Raw genomic sequence first — 21,904 nt, forward strand, 5'->3', positions numbered from 1 at the left:
ATATATATATGGCACAAATTGTGGAATAGACACATTTTTTTCAAATTTTTCAACATCAAATGTTTTATTGTGTTGGACAACCACAAACAGAGAAGAAAAAGGTTATCTATGCCTGAGAACAACATTAAATATGAAATAGTTGACTTCAAATCAAGAGCGGTGTAATTCAGGCTGGTTGGGGGGGAATCTTGCTTTGGCAGCTTAGACGTAACCTTTGACCTGTGAGGCCGGTGCCCTGCGAGGACTACTCTCCCCGCTGCTGAAGGTGGGAGAACCCGGCATCCCAGGTGGACTCGAGCCGGCGTAGAGCAGGGACCCCCCGATCAGCAAGAGCGCCGAGGCCCCCCAGCCAATGTAGAGTCCCGGGCCCAGCTCGCGCTTGTGCGGGGCGGCCACGTGCGGGTCATAGAAATCCCTGATGATGGAATGGGCCGTCCAGCAGACGGGCACCAGGAAGAGGAAGCCGGCAATGGCGAAAAGGATGCCGGAAATACGGGCGATGCGGGCCTTGAGACTATTGATGCCGATGCATTTGGTGCACTTCACCCCGAGGACCCCCAGGGCCAGCGCGGCGCCACACAGCAGGATGGAGAGCACGGTGAGCCCCCGGGCGGCCTGCATGTCGCTGGGCAGCGCCAGCAAACTGTCGTAGACTTTGCACTGGATCTGACCCGTACTCTGCACGATGCAATTCATCCACAGGCCTTCCCAGATGATCTGCGCCGTCACAATGTTGTTGCCGATGAAGGCGGTGACTCGCCACAGCGGCACCGCCACCACCACCGCCCCGGCCACCCAGCCCAGGATGGACATGATGAGGCCCAGCATCTGCATTCCCGTGGTTGCCATGGCGGACTGCGATCTGCTTTCTCTTCTTTCCCACGAAGATTCCGCTTCTTGAGTCCTGACGTCCCGCTGCTCGGTCTTTAGGTGATGATGTCACGCTGCTAAATTCAGGAGATCTGGAATCCGGAAAACAAACAAATGGGACATTACAAAACACCAAGTTAACGTCAATATTTGGCGTTGTGGGTTCCAGCTTCCAGTGGCCAAGGCACATTTTTTTCATTGAAAAAGTGGAGAAATCATCAAAAAATTGGTGGAGCAGAGTTTAATTTGCTCCACCATAAAGGAGTATTGGAAAGAGATACACCAAACTATACAGGATATTTTCCAAGGAGAAATACCCCTTGAAAATAAAACTTTGTTTTTCGGACTTGCACCTCAGGATTGGCTGAAGAAAGATAAATACTTAATGAATATCCTACTGGTGGCTTGTAAAAGGATCATCACTAGGAAATGGAGACCAACTTTAACGCGATGAATGGAAACCACAATAAAAATATATAAAATGGAGAAGATAAGTGCCTTTGTAGCTGCTGACTGAAGCACATTGTATACATGTTATATAATTTCCTAGTTGGTTATAATAAATAAATACAATGTATAAATATTCAGTTCATATTTACATATAATGTGATTAAAAATGTATTTTATTTGGTAATTTCATGCAGGTATTTGTCAACTTTATTTTTGTTACAAAACCCATGTAAATTGGAGAGGAACATATTTTGTTTCCGGTTTGGTCACATTGTTGGGGGGACAATTAATATGTGACGGAATAAGGGAAGCAGCATGAGACAGCAAACATTTGATGGAAGAGGTTAAAGGAGTCTCGGCTGGAAAAGAAACTTTATTCCCTCTGAGTTTGTGAGGCCAATGAGGTATGATTCTTTGTCATAATGCATGTGTTTTCTTTTATTTGATGTCTGACTAATTGTAAGTTCTGTTTTTCTTATTCATTAGTTCTGACTGCATTTGTTCGGCATTTTTTGGCATCATTTGGGAGGAGAAGAAGGCGTGGCTGAAATAAATGTCTGTTTGAGAAAAACGAACAACTTCAGCCTTGATTAAGACCTCGGAGGGAGTAACAGCCTTTATTAATTATAAATTGGAGAAATTTACTCCATACTGGGAAAACTGGATCCTGGATACTGGCTGTGTTGGATCCATTATGGATTGAACTTTCACAGTATCATGTTAGACCTGCTCCACATCCATTGTTTTCGTCCTCTCCAAGGTTCTCATTGTCACCGACGTCCCACTGGGTGTGAGTTTTTCCTTGCCCTTATGTGGGCCTACCGAGGATGTTGTTGTGGTTTGTGTTGTGGTTTGTGCAGCCCTTTGAGACACTAGTGATTTAGGGCTATATAAGTAAACATTGATTGATTGATTGAAAACTGGGTCAACTATGTCACGCCTCATAAGCCTGACCTAAATCTCCCAAATTAGTGCACTGTTTAAAAAAAAAAAGGGTTACTCCCTAATGTGTATTTGTGTGTATATACATATATGTATCTGTTTATATTTATTTTATTTTATTTCTGTTTATTATTATTATCTATGTATTATTTATTTTTTGCTTATTGATTTATTTGTAGATACTGTTTTATTTTTGTTTTTCTCTGTTTGTTTCTTTTTTCTTTTTTCAGGGGGGTGGTATGATGGGCATATAAACAAAAAATAATTTTGACATTTAGGGCAGACAACAGCTATATGATGTATGTGAATATGATTTAATGGATAGAAATGTCTGATTTTGGATGTAAAATATAAATATATATAAAAAAATAAATAAATAATTTGTTTCACTCCACAGTAAATTGACAGTAAAAAGTAAAAAGTGGTTGTGGCAATTGTTGGATATGACTTTAAAGCATAAGCAAGCATGCATGACTATAGCTCTTGTCTCAAAGTAGGTGTACTGTCACCACCTGTCACATCACACCCTGATGCATTTGCACTTTTTTGCTCTTTTCCTGTGTGTAGTCTTTTACTTCTTATCTTGTGCTCCTATTTTGGTGGCTTTTCCTGTTTTGTTGGTATTTTCCTGTAGCAGTTTCATGTCTTCCTTTGTGCGATATTCCCGTCATCTACTTTTTTTTAGCAATCAGGAATATTTCACTTGTTTTTATCCTTCTTTGTGGGGACATTGTTGATTGTCATGTCATGTTTGGATGTACTTTGTGGACGCCGTCTTTGCTCCACAGTAAGTCTTTGCTGTCGTCCAGCATTCTGTTTTTGTTTACTTTGTAGCCAGTTCAGTTTTAGTTTCATTCTGCATAGCCTTCCCTAAGCTTCAATGCCTTTTCTTAGGGGCACTCACCTTTTGTTTACTTTTGGTTTAAGCATTAGACACCTTTTTACCTGCACCCCGCTGTTTCCGACATCTACAAAGCAATTAGCTACCTGCTGCCACCTACTGATATGGAAGAGTATTACATCAACAACAACAACACATCATTTGCAGACTATAATTACTGGTTTGCAAAAAATATTTTTAACCCAAATAGGTGAAATGAGATTGTTAGAAAAATTGTGTAAATTGTGTGTGAATTATCAAAAAACTTTCAGATCTCTTTTATTTAATTGAGTAGTTGAGAGCTGTCCTTCTTCAACCAAGCAAGGTCTTGGGGTATTCCGCTGTGTACATTGGAATGCGACGAGAGGGGTTTTCTTTTGTCCTCAAAGACCTGCCGAAGCCGAGACCAGGAGGAGCTCGGGCCCGAGGCATCGTCTTTCTTTTGTCTTTAATGTGACCGAAAACAATGACTGTTTATATACTCCCCATTCCTATTTTGCTGAGACCCGGACGAGCCTGGACCCGAGGCATTGTCTTCTTTTGTCTTCAATGTGACCGAAAACAGTGACTGTGTGTATGCTCCCCATTCCTGTTTTGACATGTGTTGTTGCGTAAACATTGAATAGCTAAATAAAAGAGGAGACGAAAACCTTTTCGTGAGAGCTTGGTGCAGGAACTGTGGAAGGTGTACAGAGGCCATGTCTCTCCTCGGATCCGAGTCCAAATTTAAGTCTGTCTCTGTTTGATTCCTTGCCTTTTTGTCTTGTTTAATAGATGTCAACAGTGTTTGAACCTGACAGAGATCATCTCCCACAGCACACCAGACCATATCTCACAGCACACTAGTGTGCCGCGGCACAGTGGTTGAAAAACACTGACATAGACAGAGAAGGACTTTCTTTCACTGTGGGTGTCGGGCTACGCCTTCCATGACGGCGAGAGCGAGTCATCTCGGCAGACATGAAGCGACTCAGAACACAAGCGGGCTTTCATGAAGCCATTTCGGTGTGGGCAATGCCGGAGTTAGGACCAGTGGAATCTTATTTAGCCTCTGTTGAGCAGTTATGGGCATCAGATTTCTCCAGATTAGACCTTAAAACCCAAGTTGGTGCCTACCAATGTGAAGTACCTCAACCAAATAGGTTGCTATCATAGATGTTTGGGGGGGGCTACAGCTACTACTAATAAGACATTTAGCTATAAGGAAATGAAAAAAAACAGGTGTTTCTTCAGTATATAATACAAGTCAGGTACTTCAACCAACAACATGAGACTGAATGTGCATCAAAGTGTACATGTACAGGTACTAGAGTCATATACAGTCACTATTGTACATGTACTCCCTTGATTTGGTATTTGTCAGCAAAATGTGATTTGAACTACAAAAACAAGCTAAATTAAAGCTGCAAGCAGCGATGGACGGGACCGACTTTTGCTGGTGTTTCCTGCCTTTACACATTCAACATATCTTTACCTGCACATTACCTACCGTCCCTGCATCCTGGGGTCACACTGGTGCTTCTTTCTTTCACCCATACATGCTGGTGCTTCCTGCCATCACCCAGACAACATATCTTTACCTTCACGTTACCTACCTCCTATGTATCCTGGAGTCAAACTGGTGCCTCCTTCTTTCACCCAGTCAACATATCCTTACCCGCACAGTACCTACCTTCTTTGCATTGTGTGGTCACGGTGGTGCTTCCTGCTTTTAAGCGGCCATCTTGAGACGGCAGCAGCGCAGCAGCATCAGCGCAGCAGTTCTTTGAAGGCTCGTAAAATCAAAACCGTAGCAGTTATTAAAACTATTTTGTTAATTTTTAATCAGAAGGGTTCAATCTCTCTCCTGTGCTAGTGTGAAACCTACACAACAAACACGCTCAGAGGAGATAATGTTTGAAAAAAGGTGACAGGTTTTAATAAAACTTTTGTTTTGAAGGGGTAATTGCCAACTTCCTCTTGATTTTTGCTGAAGGATGTCAATTAGTGAAATGTAGGTCTAAGTGAGACCTAGATAGAGGTTTTTGTTTCATGTCCCTACGACATTCCTACCGGAAGTTACAATCAGTTTTGTCTGTGTTTTATTCCTAGGAGCAGTTTTTTTGTGTGTTTTATTCCTAGGGGGCGCTTGAGCGCAATTTTGAGTTTTTTTTTTTTTTTTATTAGATCGCAATTTTCACCAGTCCTGATGTGTGTGTCCAGTTTGGTGAGTTTTGAAGCACTTTAAGGGGGTCAAATTACAGCTCAAATAGGCAAAAATGACATTTTTTAGGAAACTTTTGTTTTGAAGGGATTTTTGCCAACTTCCTGTTGATTTTTGCTGAAGAAGGTCAGTGTATGGAATGTAGGTCTAAGTCAGTCCTACATTTTGTTTCATGTCTCTACGACATCCCTAACGGAAGTTACAAGCAGTTTTGTCTTTGTTTTTTCCTAGGGGGCGCTAGAGCGCAATTTGGAGTTTTGGTTTTTCGTTTTTTGATCAAATCGCAATTTTTCATGTGTGTGTTGAATTTGGTGAGTTTTGAAGCATGTTAAGGGGGTGAAATTAAAGCTCAAAGAGGCGGTGGTATAATAATAATAATAATAAAACCTTAGAAATACAATAGGGTCCTCTGTCCCAAAGGCACATTCGGTCCCTAATGATTTATGATATGAAGTTTAGGATTCAACACTTTATTTTGGGTATTATCCAGAATTTCCTGGCTAATTTTGCATTAATCCTATGACATAATACCAACAATTCTACCAAAATATTGTGTAAAAAAAAAAAAGATCAGTATTTTGCACTGTTTTCTATAAATCAAAGTTTCGGTACATTTTCCTTAACGTGTGAAAGAAATCCCATTATTTGTGCTCGACTTATCTGCTCAAACTCAAGCATTTCCACTAAAATGTGTAAAAACAAACAACATAACAATACATCAGGATTTTTTTTTGTTTTGACATGGCATCTTTATTTTGTCAATAAATAATCACTCCATCAATCCATTTTCTATCGGGGGCTGGAGCCTATCCCAGTGTAAATAAACAATGTATACATTCAGGTGTATGTAAACCTGGTCAAGAGTGCTTAAAGAGTAAAATCATGTTAATAAAACAGAAACAGCTACGTTGAATAAATAGTTCAATCAATCCTCAGAACCTTTTACTTTTCTAGATCGATATTGTTCAAGTGTTGAAAAATGTGTACATTCATTGATTGATATTGTAAATGAAACTACTTTGAAAATGTTGGGCTTTTATTTTGAAAGGTATGCACTGTAAGTCATGTGATCGGCAACAGCCAATCGAGTTGTTCTAAAATGCCCGACCGTGTAAACTAGGAAAGTAGTCACATTGCGCAGAGACAGAGCAATAAAACAAATCATCCTGTGGAGTCAAAACTAGTTAAATTATGTTTTTTCAGCTGAAAAACTAAAAATATTGTTTTTTTAGTTTTCCAACCTGTCCTTATTCTGGGGATGTCTAATGTTGTTTGACGGGATTCGGCCAATTATATTGTGTGGAACATTAGCTCTGAGTGACACGCCCTCTGCTGGTCCTCCCTCGAACTGACAGGATCGTCTACCTTTACAGCATTGGAGCGAGGGACAAGCGGTAGGAAATGGATGGATGGATGGAGCAGGCTAAACATTGCATTACACATTCAAGACTATCCCATATAAGAAGAAAATAACTTAGAGAACTGTATTGTTCAGTATTTTGCTGAATTCTTGTTTTGTATTTTTTGGTTCAATTTATTCCAAAATATTGTACAAATGTATTTTTTTACAATGTTTATTTTGTGATTTCATGTTGTACATGAATTTTGGTCATATTTAAAGGGAACATTTATTGCCAAAAAGAATATAATTAAACTTAATTTTGATTAGATGTGATTAATTTAAACTGTGGTGAAAAAACAATTTGAGTAAAACCAAAAGGTTTCAACCTAAAATCTAAACCTAAATGAATCATTTTAAACTAAACCAACGGTTTAAACCAGGGGTCCCCAAACTATGGCCGGGTACCGCTCACCAGCCAGGGAAGTCCCAAATTAAAAACAATAATTCTTATTTTCCCTTTTTAAATTATATATTTTTTTCAAAATATGTCCTTTCTAATCCATTTTCTACCGCTTGTTAATCTCGTGGTTTCTCAGCCTCTCAGGCAAATCTTATTGTCTAAAAATGCATTTTCTCATCAATAACGTGACGTCACCGCGCCTGCTCCGCAATGTCGGGCGAGCGCGCGGTAAGTGCGCGCTTTTTCAGTCAATTAGTGCGTAAGTGATATATATATATATATATATATATATATATATATATATATATATATATATATATATGTTAGGTCAGAGAAAAACACAGAGGCTATATCATCCCTACAAGTCTGTTTCACAGGTTTCCCTGCTCTTCATGAGATTTTATCAAAACAAAACAGGCTTGTAGGGATGAAATAGCCTCTGTTTTATATATATATATATATATATATATATACATACATAATACACACACACACATATATATATATATATATATATATATATATATATATATATATATATACACATACATATACAGTATGTATACATAGGGGCGGTTTAGTTCGGTTGGTAGAGCGGCCGTGTCAGCAACTGGAGGGTTGCAGGTTCGATTCCTGCTTCCGCCACCCTAGTCACTGCCGTTGTGTCCTTGGGCAAGACACTTTACCCACCTGCTCCCAGTGCCACCCGCATTGGTTTGAATGTAACTTAGATATTGGGTTTCACTATGTAAAGCGCTTTGAGCCACTAGAGAAAAAGCGCTATATAAATATAATTCACTTCACTTCACATATACATACATATATGTATACACATATACACACACACATATATATATATACATACATATACAGTATATATATATACACACACACACACATATATATATACATATATATATATATATATATTGTATTATTTGTCATGTAATCTATGTCTGTTTTTTTGTTTTCAAATTATATTCCCCAGTCAAAACATAGCTCTCGGTCCGTGGTCTTTTACTACGCTTAAAGCTTAAAAATTGCTCCGGCATTCGAACCAAACTGAACTTATACTAGTCCAATATTCCCTTTATTGCTCTATTAACCTGCAATTACCACTTTTTGGATGGATTTGGTTTGGTTCAACTATGGAATTTTCTTACTAAAAATTGTAGAAATATATTCCAATTAAAATATATATATATATAAAGACAGAACAATAAGAACATGAGTGTTTTTCATTTTGTTTCACATTTATTATTTTACTTATTTTTTGTTTGGCTTTGTATTTGTTTTGTATCATCCCGTCAGGTGTATATTACTTTTTTTGTTCGGTTTGTACTTCATGAAGTTTTGCACTTGTTGTTTTTTCCTGTGTGTTTTTTGTTTGTTTTCATTATATTTGGATGTATGTATGAATTCGGGCTATCCATTAACTACGTATTATGTTGAAGGGGGCAGGGAATAGAAGATGTTCTTCATCCTGCTCCTTCTCAAGCATAGGTGTGTAATTATGTGTTTTGTTGCTAAAGTTTGATTGGATATTGATCAAAAATGCACATCAACGAAGGAGATGAATACAAAATAAAACTACACTAGAAGTATGTCAGTCAATCATCTAGTTTATAACCAAATGCAGAATTCCACCACTTGCCTTACTTTCTTCATGATTAAAGCATGGATTGTATTAAAAACACATTATTTGTAAAAGGAAGCCAGCAGTAAAATATGACGGGACTGCATTGAAACACACGGAAAGTCCTCATTTCCTTTGAAAGAAAGTATTTACCTGGAGCTGAACCTGGAGCGTCAGTCTCAGCAGGTCACGGCGGGTTCAGCCGAGTCCAAAGTCAAACCAGGCTTTGTGTCAGAGGTCAGGTGAGCTGGAGTGGACACTCTGGACAGAAGTGAGGAGGACACATGCCCCAGGCGGCGTGGCAGTGGGCAGAAGTGTGTGTCAGTGTGTGTGTGAATGGGTGAATGTGTCTCCCGGTGCCTGGTGGATGAACACAATAGGCCGCTGTTTGCCCCCCCCCTCCTCCACGGCCATGCCAAGACCTTATTCCAGTCTTCCATTGGCGTTTTGCGACGTTAAATATATTGTAGACACGTTCCTTCCACCTAGATGCTGCAAACGCTGGAGGTGATGATTAAGGGGTCGACATTCCTGCCTCCGTGCAGTCGCCCCGGGTTGAAAAAAGGATGCAAGCTGTCAGTGAAGGTGTCTGTGAAGGAGTGAACGTGAACGCCCGTGTCCGCACAGTAGAAGGCCACGCGGCCCGCCGGGTAGTCCACGAAGACGCCCACTTTCCTGGGCTTCTGCTCCAGCGCCACCGCGGTGACCGGAGCAGAATTGGCCACATACTGTCCTCCCGCTTTCAGGCTCAAAGTCCAGAACCCGTTGGCGGGACAGACGGTGAACCTGCCCTTCCTGTTGATGGACTGGCGGACCACGCCCAGGCTCCACTCCATCTTCTCCCCGACCTCCACCTCCCAGTAGCAGCGCCCGCGGCTGATGCTCTCCTTGGCCAGGACGTTGGCCACGCGGTCGAAGCGTTTGGGGTGCTGGGGCACCTCGTGGCACTTGTCCGTCTGCCTCACCTGCTTCCTGTCCTCGGACACGGCGAGGGACGGGTGGGCGGTCTTGGCGCTCAGGTTGATGTCCACTGCAACACAGGGAAGGTGGAATTCAGCAGGAAGTCAGAAAGTTTGTCCGCTATCAGTCCATTCGGTGAGAGTCGCCGCTTTTTCTTTGGCTTTTCGGCAAAGCCAATTTCAAAAGAGAGCGGCCACAACAAAGTTAAAAATTCAAGTTAAAGTAGTGGCGAAATTATTCTTTGCATTCGATCCTTAATCACCCACTGGGAGGTGAGGGGAGCAGTGAGCAGCAGCGGTGGCCGCGCCCGGGAATAATTTTTGGTGATTTAACCCCCAATTTGCCGCTTTTTCTTTGGCTTTTCGGCAAAGCCAATTTTAAAAGAGAGCGGCCACAACAAAGTTAAAAATTCAAGTTAAAGTAGTGGCGAAATTATTTTCTGCATTCGACCCTTGATCACCCCCTGGGAGGTGAGGGGAGCAGTGAGCAGCAGCGGTGGCCACGCTCGGGAATCATTTTTGGTGATTTAACCCCCAATTAAAAATTCAAGTTAAAGTAGTGGCGAAATTATTCTCTGCATTTGACCCTTGATCACCCACTGGGAGGTGAGGGGAGCAGTGAGCAGCAGCGGTGGCCAAGCTCGGGAATCATTTTTGGTGATTTAACCCCCAATTAAAAATTCAAGTTAAAGTAGTGGCAAAATTATTCTCTGCATTTGACCCTTGATCACCCCCTGGGAGGTGAGGGGAGCAGTGAGCAACAGCGGTGGCCGCGCCCGGGAATCATTTTTGGTGATTTAACCCCCAATTCGCCGCTTTTTCTTTGGCTTTTCTGCAAAGCCCATTTCAAAAGAGAGCGGCCACAACAAAGTTAAAAATTCAAGTTAAAGTAGTGGCGAAATTATTCTCTGCATTCAACCCTTGATCACCCCCTGGGAGGTGAGGGGAGCAGTGAGCAGCAGCGGTGGCCGCGCCCGGGAATCATTTTTGGTGATTTAACCCCCAATTCCAACCCTTGATGCTGAGTGCCAAGCAGGGAGGTAATGGCTCCCATTTTTTTAGTCTTTGGTATGACTAACGTAACATGAATGTGAACGTAGTTGTTAACTCTTTTTGCCATAAATGCAGTAAATAAAAAGAGAATACAACAAATCCTTTTCAACTTTTATTCAATTGAATAGACTGTAAAGAGAATATATTTCATCTTCACACTGACAAACTTTGCTATTTTTTGCAAATATTAGCTCATTTGGAATCTGATGCCTGCAACATGTTTCAAAAAAGCTGGCACAAGTGGCAAGAAAGAGTGAGAGAGTGGAGGAATGCTCATCAAACACTTATTTGGAACATCCCACAGGTGAACAGGCTAATTGGGAACAGGTGGGTGCCATGATTGGCTATAAAAGCAGCTTCCACAAAATGCTCACTCATTCACAAACAAGGACGGGGCGAGGGTCACCACTTTGTCAACAAAAGCCGGAGCAAATTTTTTTAAGAACAACATTTCTCAACAAGAAATTTAGGGATTTCACCATCTAAGCTCTGTAATATCATCAAAAGGTTCAGAGAATGTGGAGCAATCACTGCATGTAAGCCATGATATTACACACCTTCCATCCCTCAGGCGGTACTGCATCAAAAAGCAGCGTCACTGTGTAAAGGATATCACCACATGGACTCAGGAACACTTCAGACAACCACTGTCAGTAACTACAGTTGGTCGCTACATCTGTAAGTGCAAGTTAAAACTCTACTACGCAAAGCCGAAGCCATTTATCAACAACACCCAGAAACGCTGCCGGCTTCGCTGGGCCCCGAGCTCATCTAAGATGGACTGATCCATTATTACATTTTCTACCGCTTGTCTCTCTCTGGGTTCGCAGGGGGTGCTGGAGCCTATCTCAGCTGCATTCGGGCGGAAAACAGAGTACACCCTGGACAAGTCACCACCTCATCACAGAGATGGACTGATGCAAATTGGAAAAGTGTTCTGTGGTCTGACGAGTCCACATTTAAAATTGTTTTTGGAAACTGTGGACGTGGTTTCCTCCAGACCAAAGAGGAAAGGAACCATGGGAACTGTTCTAGGGTGAAAGTGTTCTAGGCAGCATGTGTGATGGTATGGGGGTGTATTAGTGATTGTTGTAGGGTGAAAGTGTTGTAGGCAGCATGTGTGATGGTATGGGGGTGTATTAGTGATTGTTGTAGGGTGAAAGTGTCCTAGGCAGCATGTGTGATGGTATGGGGGTGTATTAGTGATTGTTGTAGGGTGAAAGTGTTCTAGGCAGCATGTGTGATGGTATGGGGGTGTATTAGTGATTGTTGTAGGGTGAAAGTGTGGTAGTCAGCATGTGTGATGGTATGGGGGTGTATTAGTGATTGTTGTAGGGTGAAAGTGTTCTAGGCAGCATGTGTGATGGTATGGGGGTGTATTAGTGATTGTTGTAGGGTGAAAGTGTTCTAGGCAGCATGTGTGATGGTATGGGGGTGTATTAGTGATTGTTGTAGGGTGAAAGTGTTCTAGGCAGCATGTGTGATGGTATGGGGGTGTATTAGTGATTGTTGTAGGGTGAAAGTGTTCTAGGCAGCATGTGTGATGGTATGGGGGTGTATTAGTGATTGTTGTAGGGTGAAAGTGTTCTAGGCAGCATGTGTGATGGTATGGGGGTGTATTAGTGATTGTTGTAGGGTGAAAGTGTTCTAGGCAGCATGTGTGATGGTATGGGGGTGTATTAGTGATTGTTGTAGGGTGAAAGTGTTCTAGGCAGCATGTGTGATGGTATGGGGGTGTATTAGTGATTGTTGTAGGGTGAAGTGTTCTAGGCAGCATGTGTGATGGTATGGGGGTGTATTAGTGATTGTTGTAGGGTGAAAGTGTTCTAGGCAGCATGTGTGATGGTATGGGGGTGTATTAGTGATTGTTGTAGGGTGAAAGTGTTGTAGGCAGCATGTGTGATGGTATGGGGGTGTATTAGTGATTGTTGTAGGGTGAAAGTGTTGTAGGCAGCATGTGTGATGGTATGGGGGTGTATTAGTGATTGTTGTAGGGTGAAAGTGTTCTAGGCAGCATGTGTGATGGTATGGGGGTGTATTAGTGATTGTTGTAGGGTGAAAGTGTTGTAGGCAGCATGTGTGATGGTATGGGGGTGTATTAGTGATTGTTGTAGGGTGAAAGTGTTGTAGGCAGCATGTGTGATGGTATGGGGGTGTATTAGTGATTGTTGTAGGGTGAAAGTGTTCTAGGCAGCATGTGTGATGGTATGGGGGTGTATTAGTGATTGTTGTAGGGTGAAAGTGTTGTAGGCAGCATGTGTGATGGTATGGGGGTGTATTAGTGATTGTTGTAGGGTGAAAGTGTTCTAGGCAGCATGTGTGATGGTATGGGGGTGTATTAGTGATTGTTGTAGGGTGAAAGTGTTGTAGGCAGCATGTGTGATGGTATGGGGGTGTATTAGTGATTGTTGTAGGGTGAAAGTGTTGTAGGCAGCATGTGTGATGGTATGGGGGTGTATTAGTGATTGTTGTAGGGTGAAAGTGTTGTAGTCAGCATGTGTGATGGTATGGGGGTGTATTAGTGATTGTTGTAGGGTGAAAGTGTTCTAGGCAGCATGTGTGATGGTATGGGGGTGTATTAGTGATTGTTGTAGGGTGAAAGTGTTCTAGGCAGCATGTGTGATGGTATGGGGGTGTATTAGTGATTGTTGTAGGGTGAAAGTGTTCTAGGCAGCATGTGTGATGGTATGGGGTGTATTAGTGATTGTTGTAGGGTGAAAGTGTTCTAGGCAGCATGTGTGATGGTATGGGGGTGTATTAGTGATTGTTGTAGGGTGAAAGTGTTGTAGTCAGCATGTGTGATGGTATGGGGGTGTATTAGTGATTGTTGTAGGGTGAAAGTGTTCTAGGCAGCATGTGTGATGATATGGGGGTGTATTAGTGATTGTTGTAGGGTGAAAGTGTTCTAGGCAGCATGTGTGATGGTATGGGGGTGTATTAGTGATTGTTGTAGGGTGAAAGTGTTCTAGGCAGCATGTGTGATGGTATGGGGGTGTATTAGTGATTGTTGTAGGGTGAAAGTGTTCTAGGCAGCATATGTGAGGGTATGGGGGTGTATTAGTGATTGTTGTAGGGTGAAAGTGTTCTAGGCAGCATGTGTGATGGTATGGGGGTGTATTAGTGATTGTTGTAGGGTGAAAGTGTTCTAGGCAGCATGTGTGATGGTATGGGGGTGTATTAGTGATTGTTGTAGGGTGAAAGTGTTCTAGGCAGCATGTGTGATGGTATGGGGGTGTATTAGTGATTGTTGTAGGGTGAAAGTGTTGTAGTCAGCATGTGTGATGGTATGGTGGTGTATTAGTGATTGTTGTAGGGTGAAAGTGTTCTAGGCAGCATGTGTGATGGTATGGGGGTGTATTAGTGATTGTTGTAGGGTGAAAGTGTTCTAGGCAGCATGTGTGATGGTATGGGGGTGTATTAGTGATTGTTGTAGGGTGAAAGTGTTCTAGGCAGCATGTGTGATGGTATGGTGGTGTATTAGTGATTGTTGTAGGGTGAAAGTGTTCTAGGCAGCATGTGTGATGGTATGGGGGTGTATTAGTGATTGTTGTAGGGTGAAAGTGTTCTAGGCAGCATGTGTGATGGTATGGGGGTGTATTAGTGATTGTTGTAGGGTGAAAGTGTTCTAGGCAGCATGTGTGATGGTATGGGGGTGTATTAGTGATTGTTGTAGGGTGAAAGTGTTCTAGGCAGCATGTGTGATGGTATGGGGGTGTATTAGTGATTGTTGTAGGGTGAAAGTGTTCTAGCCAGCATGTGTGATGGTATGGGGGTGTATTAGTGATTGTTGTAGGGTGAAAGTGTTCTAGGCAGCATGTGTGATGGTATGGGGGTGTATTAGTGCCCAAGGCATGGGTAACTTACACATCTGTGAAGGCACCATTAATGCTGAAAGGTACATACAGCTTTTGGAGCAACATATGTAGCCATCAATGGACGCCCCTGCTTATTTCAGCAAGACAATGCCAAGCCAGGTGTTACAGCAGCGTGGCTTCATAGTAAAAGAGTGCGGGTACGAGACTGGCCTGCCTGTAGTCCAGACCTGTCTGCCATTAAAAATATGAAGAATAAAATATGAGGCAGGAGACTGTTGAACAACTTAAGCTGTACATCAAGCAAGAATGGGAAAGAATTCCGGTCCAAAAATGTGGGAGATGAGGGTGAGCAGTATAAGGACCATTGGACCAAAGGATCCTGCGCCGGAACGTAATCCTATGTTACGTAGTAAGTGGACCTCTCCCTGTGACTTCCTTGTTCCCTTGTCTCAGGCATACTTGCCAACCCTCCCAGATTTTCCGGGAGACTCACGAAATTCAGTGCCTCTCCCGAAAACCTCCGGGGACAAATTTTTGACCGAAAATCTCCCGAAATTCAGGCGGAGCTGGAAGTCACGCCCCCTCCAGCTCCACGAAGACCTGAGTGACGTGTTCGAGAGCGTGTCTGCCCAATGACGTTATAACTAGAATGATCGAGGGCGTGTTCTTGGTTTGTTATGTGGGTTTATTGTTAGGCAGTTTCATTAACGTCCTCTCAGTGTGGTAACAGCACACAACAACAGCAGTCACGTTGACGTCCACCACTCTACCGTAAGGCAGTTCGTCTGCCGTAAACAGCATGTGACACTCTTAAACAGGACAATACTGCCATCTACTGTACATGCACCAGCACAACACCTCCAGGCAACTTCAACCCTTTACTAACACCCTCCTCCATTCACATCCCATCTCCCTGGATTATAAACAACTCCAATGTACTTCTAATGTATATACTTGTTCTTATGCTATGTGAACTCACTATGTTCTCTGCTGGCTGTACATATCCTACTAAATAAGACCTACACTGTTTCAATGTCCACATTTCTCTGTTGATGCAATTGTTGATGACTGAAGTACTGATATCAACCAAAGCTCCTCATCCCACCCCCCGGATTGTAAATAATGTAAATAATTCAATGTATATACTATGATGATTAACTTGTGTGATGACTGTATTATGCTGATAGTATATATTTGTACCACGACATAAACAAGTTGAAAAACTTATTGGGGTGTTACCATTTAGTGGTCAATTGTACGGAATATGTACTGAACTGTGAAATCTACTAATAAAAGTTTCAATCAATCATGCATATGTGACAATAACATCTACTTTAGAAAGTGCAGTGCACAACTGCGCACACAACAGCTGTAAATAACCACGCCCCCGACCACGCCCCCCCGACCCCACATCCCGAAATCGGAGGTCTCAAGGTTGGCAAGTATGGTCTCATGTCCCTTTGTGTTTCCTGCAGTGCTTCCTGTGTCTTCCGTCGTCAAGCTGTGTTCCTCGACTCTCCTGTTGACTTTGGACTGCCTCCCTCGACCCCCTGCTTGGACACGGACCCCTTGGACGCCTCGCTCTATTCCCCGACAACCTGCCTGTCTCATGGACCTTCTTCTGCTTCGCCCCTTTGGACTTGTCTGCTTCCTCATCCAACAATTAGGGTAATACTCACTAGCTAATCATTCATACACTTAGTCCCACACCATACACCCCTTGGGTTTTGTCACACACCATTCCCGTGTTAATTAATTTAGATTATTGGGCAGCACGGTGGAAGAGGGATACGAAGGTCCTGAGTAGTCCTGAGTTCAGTCCCGGGCTCGGGATCTTTCTGTGTGGAGTTTGCATGTTCTCCTCGTTACTGCGTGGGTTCCCTCCGGGTACTCTGGCCTCCTCCCACCTCCAAAGACATGCACCTGGGGATAGGCCCCTCCCACCTCCAAAGACATGCACCTGGGGATAGGCCCCTCCCACCTCCAAAGACATGCACCTGGGGATAGGCCCCTCCCACCTCCAAAGAAATGCACCTGGGAATAGGCCCCTCCCACCTCCAAAGACATGCACCTGGGGATAGGCCCCTCCCACCTCCAAAGACATGTACCTGGGGATAGGCCCCTCCCACCTGACATGCACCTGGGGATAGGCCCCTCCCACACCCAAAGACATGCACCTGGGGATAGGTTGATTGGCAACACTAAATGGTCCCTAGTGTGTGAATGTTGTCTATCTGTGTTGGCCCTGCGATGAGGTGGCGACTTGTCCAGGGTGTACACCGCCTTTCGCCCGATTGTAGCTGAGATAGGCACCAGCGCCCCCCACCACCCCAAAGGGAATACGCGGTAGAAAATGGATGGATGGATGGACATAGAGCTCTACCGCCCCCTTGTGGAAGTGTGCCGTCACTACTTCTCCTATAAACGTAACAGTGTTGCTGCTATTAAAATAAAGTTTTATGAACATGAAATATCTTGTCTTTGCAGTCTATTCAATTGAATATAAGTTGAAAGGGATTTGTTGTATTCTCTTTTTATTTAGCATTTATACAAGGTGACAACTTCACTGCTTTTGGCTTTTGTACATATACTTATTTATAAAATATACAGTATTTGTTGTAGTCTCTGAGCTCTTTCAATTTATATAAAAAAAATAAATTTACAATGATTATTTAAAAAAAAAACATTTGATAGAATTATGAACTGTTAAAAAAGGCTATTAGTGAGGCCCACATGCAACACAAATGAACATTAATCAATAGATACACTTAAAAAGCTTAACTTCAAATGTTACCTAAAACATCACATGATGGCCACCGTTGAGTATTTCTGCTTCCATTCATGTTTATGATTAAAGCGAAACAAGTGGGAAGTAACAAATGGACACAAAAATCTGTAATAATTGAGGTGCAGGTAAAGACTCACCTATGTAACGCTCAATTCTTTTCAGTTCTGTAAAGTGAAGAGAAGTAGAGAATTTCGGTGAATTAGCTTCATTACGAATATGTAACGTATATTTTTCACCTGATTTGGAGAGCCTGTTGACTTCCGCTTTCATCTTTGCCATCAGTTCTGACAGGGCTCTCCTGGTGAAGCCCACACAAGGGTCCGTTTCTATAGTAACCATGGACCAATCCTTCATCTGGATGCTGCGGCCGGGCGGAGCGATGTTCTGCACGACAAACCCAGGTGATCAACACCGGTACTGACAGAAGAAGGAGGGTGTGCCCACACTGACGTCTTTATTGGATTCCTCCTGCTCATCTGTCACTTCTTTAGAAAGCGCAGGGTCAGAAATGGGGTCGGCCGTCTCTTTCTTCAGTTCCCGGATCTCCTGTTCCAGCTGCGTCACCAGAGTGTGGACCTTCTTCTCCTCCTCCCTTCTGCACTGCTCTATGGCCAACACCAAGGCTTTGTGGTTCTTCTCCATGGCGCTCACCAGGGCCGAGAACACCTTCTCGCTCTCTCGCACCTCTCTCAAGTAAGAGCTCTGATTGGACCACAGAAAGGTGAGCACATCACAGGTGGGGATAGTTATTTCATAACTATTAAGTTGTTTTGGTTGTTGTTGTTTTTAAACCAACCTTTTGGAGCTCAAGAGAACTTTTTAGCCTCTCTACCTTCTGTAGCCTCTCTTCAATCATCTGCTCAACATTCTTAACCTGCACACAAGAACCAATAGTAATTAATAACATGGTGAAGTTGTGTTATATTGGCCACCCGAGCACTGCACTGCTTGGTTGTGGGTTGCACTGTGGAAGCACGTGGCAGGTGAGCTTCTTTACTGTGTTTCACAAACCCCGTTTCCATATGAGTTGGGAAATTGTGTTAGATGTAAATATAAACAGAATACAAGGATTTGCAAATCCTTTTCAACCCATATTCAGTTGAATATGCTACAAAGACAACCGAATGGCCTTGAGGACAAGAACAGGCTGTTCTGTAATCATACCCTGAGGAATCTCAAAGATGGACGCTTTTGACTTCCCTCCCTCCTAAACGACACCCGCAAGTCGAACTTTGCTTGCATTGCATGCAAAACAACCCTGGGCTCATGAACACAACTTCACCCAAAAACTATGGGCATATATACAAACACACTACCCACCCCCACCCAACGCCTCCACCACCGCTTAATCCCCCTTCGGGCTGATAGACGGCTGAACAGCGCTTTATAGCAGCAGGCCGGCCTCCAGGGCCCCAACCGACCCCCCCCCTCTGTTGCGAGTTGTTGTGATTATATGTAATATGTTTATGTGTGCTATGGCAAATTAGGTTTTTTCCCTTGGACTCAGTCTGGACCCCCCTGTGGATTTTTTTTTTTACTCTTCCCCCTTTTCCCAATATCACTTTTTTTAAGGAGCGCCGTAAAAATGGCTGATCCGTTGGCGGTCCCATCGTGTTTCCTTGTAACGTATTTCTGCTCTTAGTGGGACTTTGCCAAAACTGTAATTTTCAGTTCTTATGTGTCCTGTGCATGTTAAAGAATTGACAATAAAATTATCTTAAATCTTTAATATTTGATGTTCAAATACATTCATTTTTTTTTTTTTTTCTAAAATAATAATCAACTTAGAATGTCATGGCTGCAACACATGCCAAAGTAGTTGGGAAAGGGCATGTTCACCACTGTGTTACATCACCTTTTCTTTTAACAACACAATAAACGTTTGGGAAATGAGGAAACTAATTGTTGAAGCTTTGAAAGTGGAATTCTTCCCCGTTCTTGTTTTATGTAGAGCTTCAGTCCTTCAACAGTCCGGGGTCTCCACTGTCGTATTTTACGCTTTATAATACGCCACACATTTTCCATGGGAGACAGGTCTGGACTGCAGGCGGGCCAGGAAAGTACCTGCACTCTTTTACTACGAAGCCACGCTGTTGTAACAAGTGCTGAATGTGGCTTGGAATTGTCTTGCTGAAATAAGCAGGGGCGTCCATGAAAAAGACAGCGTTTAGATGGCAGCATATGTTGTTCCAAAACCTGTATGTACCTTTCAGCATTAATGGTGCCTTCACAGATGTGTAAGTTACCCATGCCTTGGGCACTAATGCACCCCCATACCATCACACATGCTGGCTTTTCAACTTTGCGTCGATAACAGTCAGGGATGGTTCACTTCCCCTTTGGTCAGGATGACACGATGTCGAATATTTCCAAAAACAATTTGAAATGTGGACTCGTCAGACCACAGAACACTTTTCCATTTTGCATCAGTCCATCTTAGATGATCTCGGGCCCAGAGAAGCCGGCGGCGTTTGTGGATGTTGTTGATAAATGACTTCCGCTTTGCATAGTAGCGCTTTAATTTGCACTTACAGATGTAGCGACCAACTGTATTTAGTGACAGTGGTTTTCTGAAGTGTCCCTGAGCCCATGTGGTGATATCCTTTAGAGATTGATGTCAGTTTTTAATACAGTGTCGTCTGAGGGATGGAAGGTCACGGTCATTCAATGTTGGTTTCCGGCCATGCCGCTTACGTGGAGTGATTTCTCCAGATTCTCTGAACCTTTTGATGATATTATGGAGCGTAGATGTTGAAATCCCTAAATTTCTTGCAATGTCACTTTGAGAAAGGTTGTTCTTAAACTGTTTGACTATTTGCTCACACAGTTGTGGACAAAGGGGTGTACCTCGCCCCATCCTTTCTTGTGAAAGACTGGGCATTTTTTGGGAAGCTGTTTTTATAGCCAATCATGGCACCCACCTGTTCCCAATTAGCCTGCACACCTGTGGGATGTTCCAAATAAGTGTTTGATGAGCATCCCTCAACTTTATCAGTATTTATTGCCACCTTTCCCAACTTCTTTGTCACGTGTTGCTGGCATCAAATTCTAAAGTTAATGATTATTAGCAAAAAAAAAAAATGTTTATGAGTTTGAACATCAAATATGTTGTCTTTGTAGCATATTCAACTGAATATGGCTTGAAAAGGATTTGCAAATCATTGTATTCTGTTTATATTTACATCTAACACCATTTCCCAACTCATATAGAAACAGGGTTTGTAGTAGGGCTTTTATTTTGACAACTCTTTCACCTCCAGAGTCAGAGTAATACAAAATCTATAAATAACAAAAAACGGTCAGCGGAAAAAGGTTCCAAAAAAGGGAACAACTGAAAATCACTCCTAAAAAGGAGGAAAATACAAAAATAAAGACGAACTATAATTTGCGTCGTGTCTGCTATGAACTTTAACATAAAACACTCCAACAGGAGGAAGAAAACAATGCCTATAAAAAATGTCTACTCTTTAACTTTGATCTAATAAAGGTAAACGAAAAATCACTCAAGAAATTTGAGGAAGAAAAGATTAGTAGGAAAATAATAACTCACCACTTCGGTCGAACAAAAGCTAAATAACAAAACTCCCTCTGAGGACGAGAATAAGTTCAACTCAAAATTACAGCGTGGGAATTCAGGATCCAAGGAAATAGGTGTGGGACGAGGCAAGGCTTGGACGTAAACATGGAAGCGAGACAGGCACGAGAGCGCGAAACAATCTGCCACAGAACAAGGGGAGGTGTGGGCTTATATGAAACATGAGGGTAATGGGAAACAGGTGGAAACAATCAGGGGTCAGGGATGATGTCAGACTGGTGACACAAGAGGAAGGGCAAGTGATCTGAAACACTAGGAGTTGCTTTTCAAAATAAAACATGCAATCCACAAGACAGAAAAAACCAAGCCAAGGCATCCCTCACAGTTAGTAGATGGCCCATGTGGGCCTTGTTATCTAATCACCTGTCGCCTTTATTAGCAGCAGCCGGAGCGAGACACGGCAGTTGGGAGAGAGACACAGACTGAGGTAAAGACAATTTGCTGTGAAGCAAAAGCCTACCACTTTTTATGAAAATAAAACAGTGTTGTACCCTGAAATCCGGGCTCTCGTGGGAATGTGTGGTGGGCCGCAGAACCCCCTACAGGACAACATCTACAATGTTTATTACAGTCTTTCTTTTAATTAATATTGTTATTATTTAAGTGAGTCCTGTTTAGCCACTCAGGGCAAATCATATTATTGTTGTACAAAACCCAAAACAGTGAAGTTGGCGGCGTTTCTGGGTGTTGTTGATAAATGGCTTTGGCTTCGTAGAGTTTTAACCTGCACTTACAGATGTAGCGACGAACTGTAGTTAATGACAGTGGTTTTCGGAAGTGTTCCTGAGCCCATGTGGTGATATCCTTTACACAATGATGCCTGAGGGATGGAAGGTGCGTCATATCATGGCATATGTGCAGTGATTTCTCCACATTCTCTCAAACTTTTTGATGATATTACAGAGCGTAGA

General features: G+C 42.6%; 2 protein-coding genes across 3 annotated transcripts in view; both read right to left on the bottom strand.

Moving 5' to 3' along the window:
* cldnk (claudin k) lies at positions 1-9,088 on the bottom strand. Of its 2 annotated transcripts, none has more exons than XM_061884664.1 (2): positions 8,949-9,088; positions 1-962 (listed from the first exon to the last, which is right to left on the bottom strand). In XM_061884664.1, exon 2 carries the CDS (start codon positions 847-849, stop codon positions 202-204), a length of 648 nt encoding a protein of 215 aa, XP_061740648.1. In that variant the 5' UTR covers positions 850-962; positions 8,949-9,088; the 3' UTR covers positions 1-201. The 2 variants fall into 2 exon arrangements, with proteins under 2 accessions (XP_061740648.1, XP_061740647.1); XM_061884663.1 differs by having other exon boundaries at positions 8,937-9,074.
* The window catches only part of btr02 (bloodthirsty-related gene family, member 2), a 26,911-nt gene continuing 13,756 nt past the window's right edge, over positions 8,750-21,904 (bottom strand). The window contains exons 3-7 of the mRNA XM_061884656.1: positions 18,195-18,272; positions 17,849-18,100; positions 17,635-17,782; positions 17,536-17,562; positions 8,750-9,813 (exon numbers count right to left, since the gene is read on the bottom strand). Coding sequence (XP_061740640.1) covers positions 9,269-9,813; positions 17,536-17,562; positions 17,635-17,782; positions 17,849-18,100; positions 18,195-18,272 — 1,050 coding nt within the window. The 3' untranslated portion in view covers positions 8,750-9,268. The remainder of the gene's footprint in view (positions 9,814-17,535; positions 17,563-17,634; positions 17,783-17,848; positions 18,101-18,194; positions 18,273-21,904) is intronic.

This window comes from Nerophis ophidion, linkage group LG23 (genome assembly GCF_033978795.1).
Source record: "Nerophis ophidion isolate RoL-2023_Sa linkage group LG23, RoL_Noph_v1.0, whole genome shotgun sequence".
NCBI classification, from domain to species: domain Eukaryota; kingdom Metazoa; phylum Chordata; class Actinopteri; order Syngnathiformes; family Syngnathidae; genus Nerophis; species Nerophis ophidion.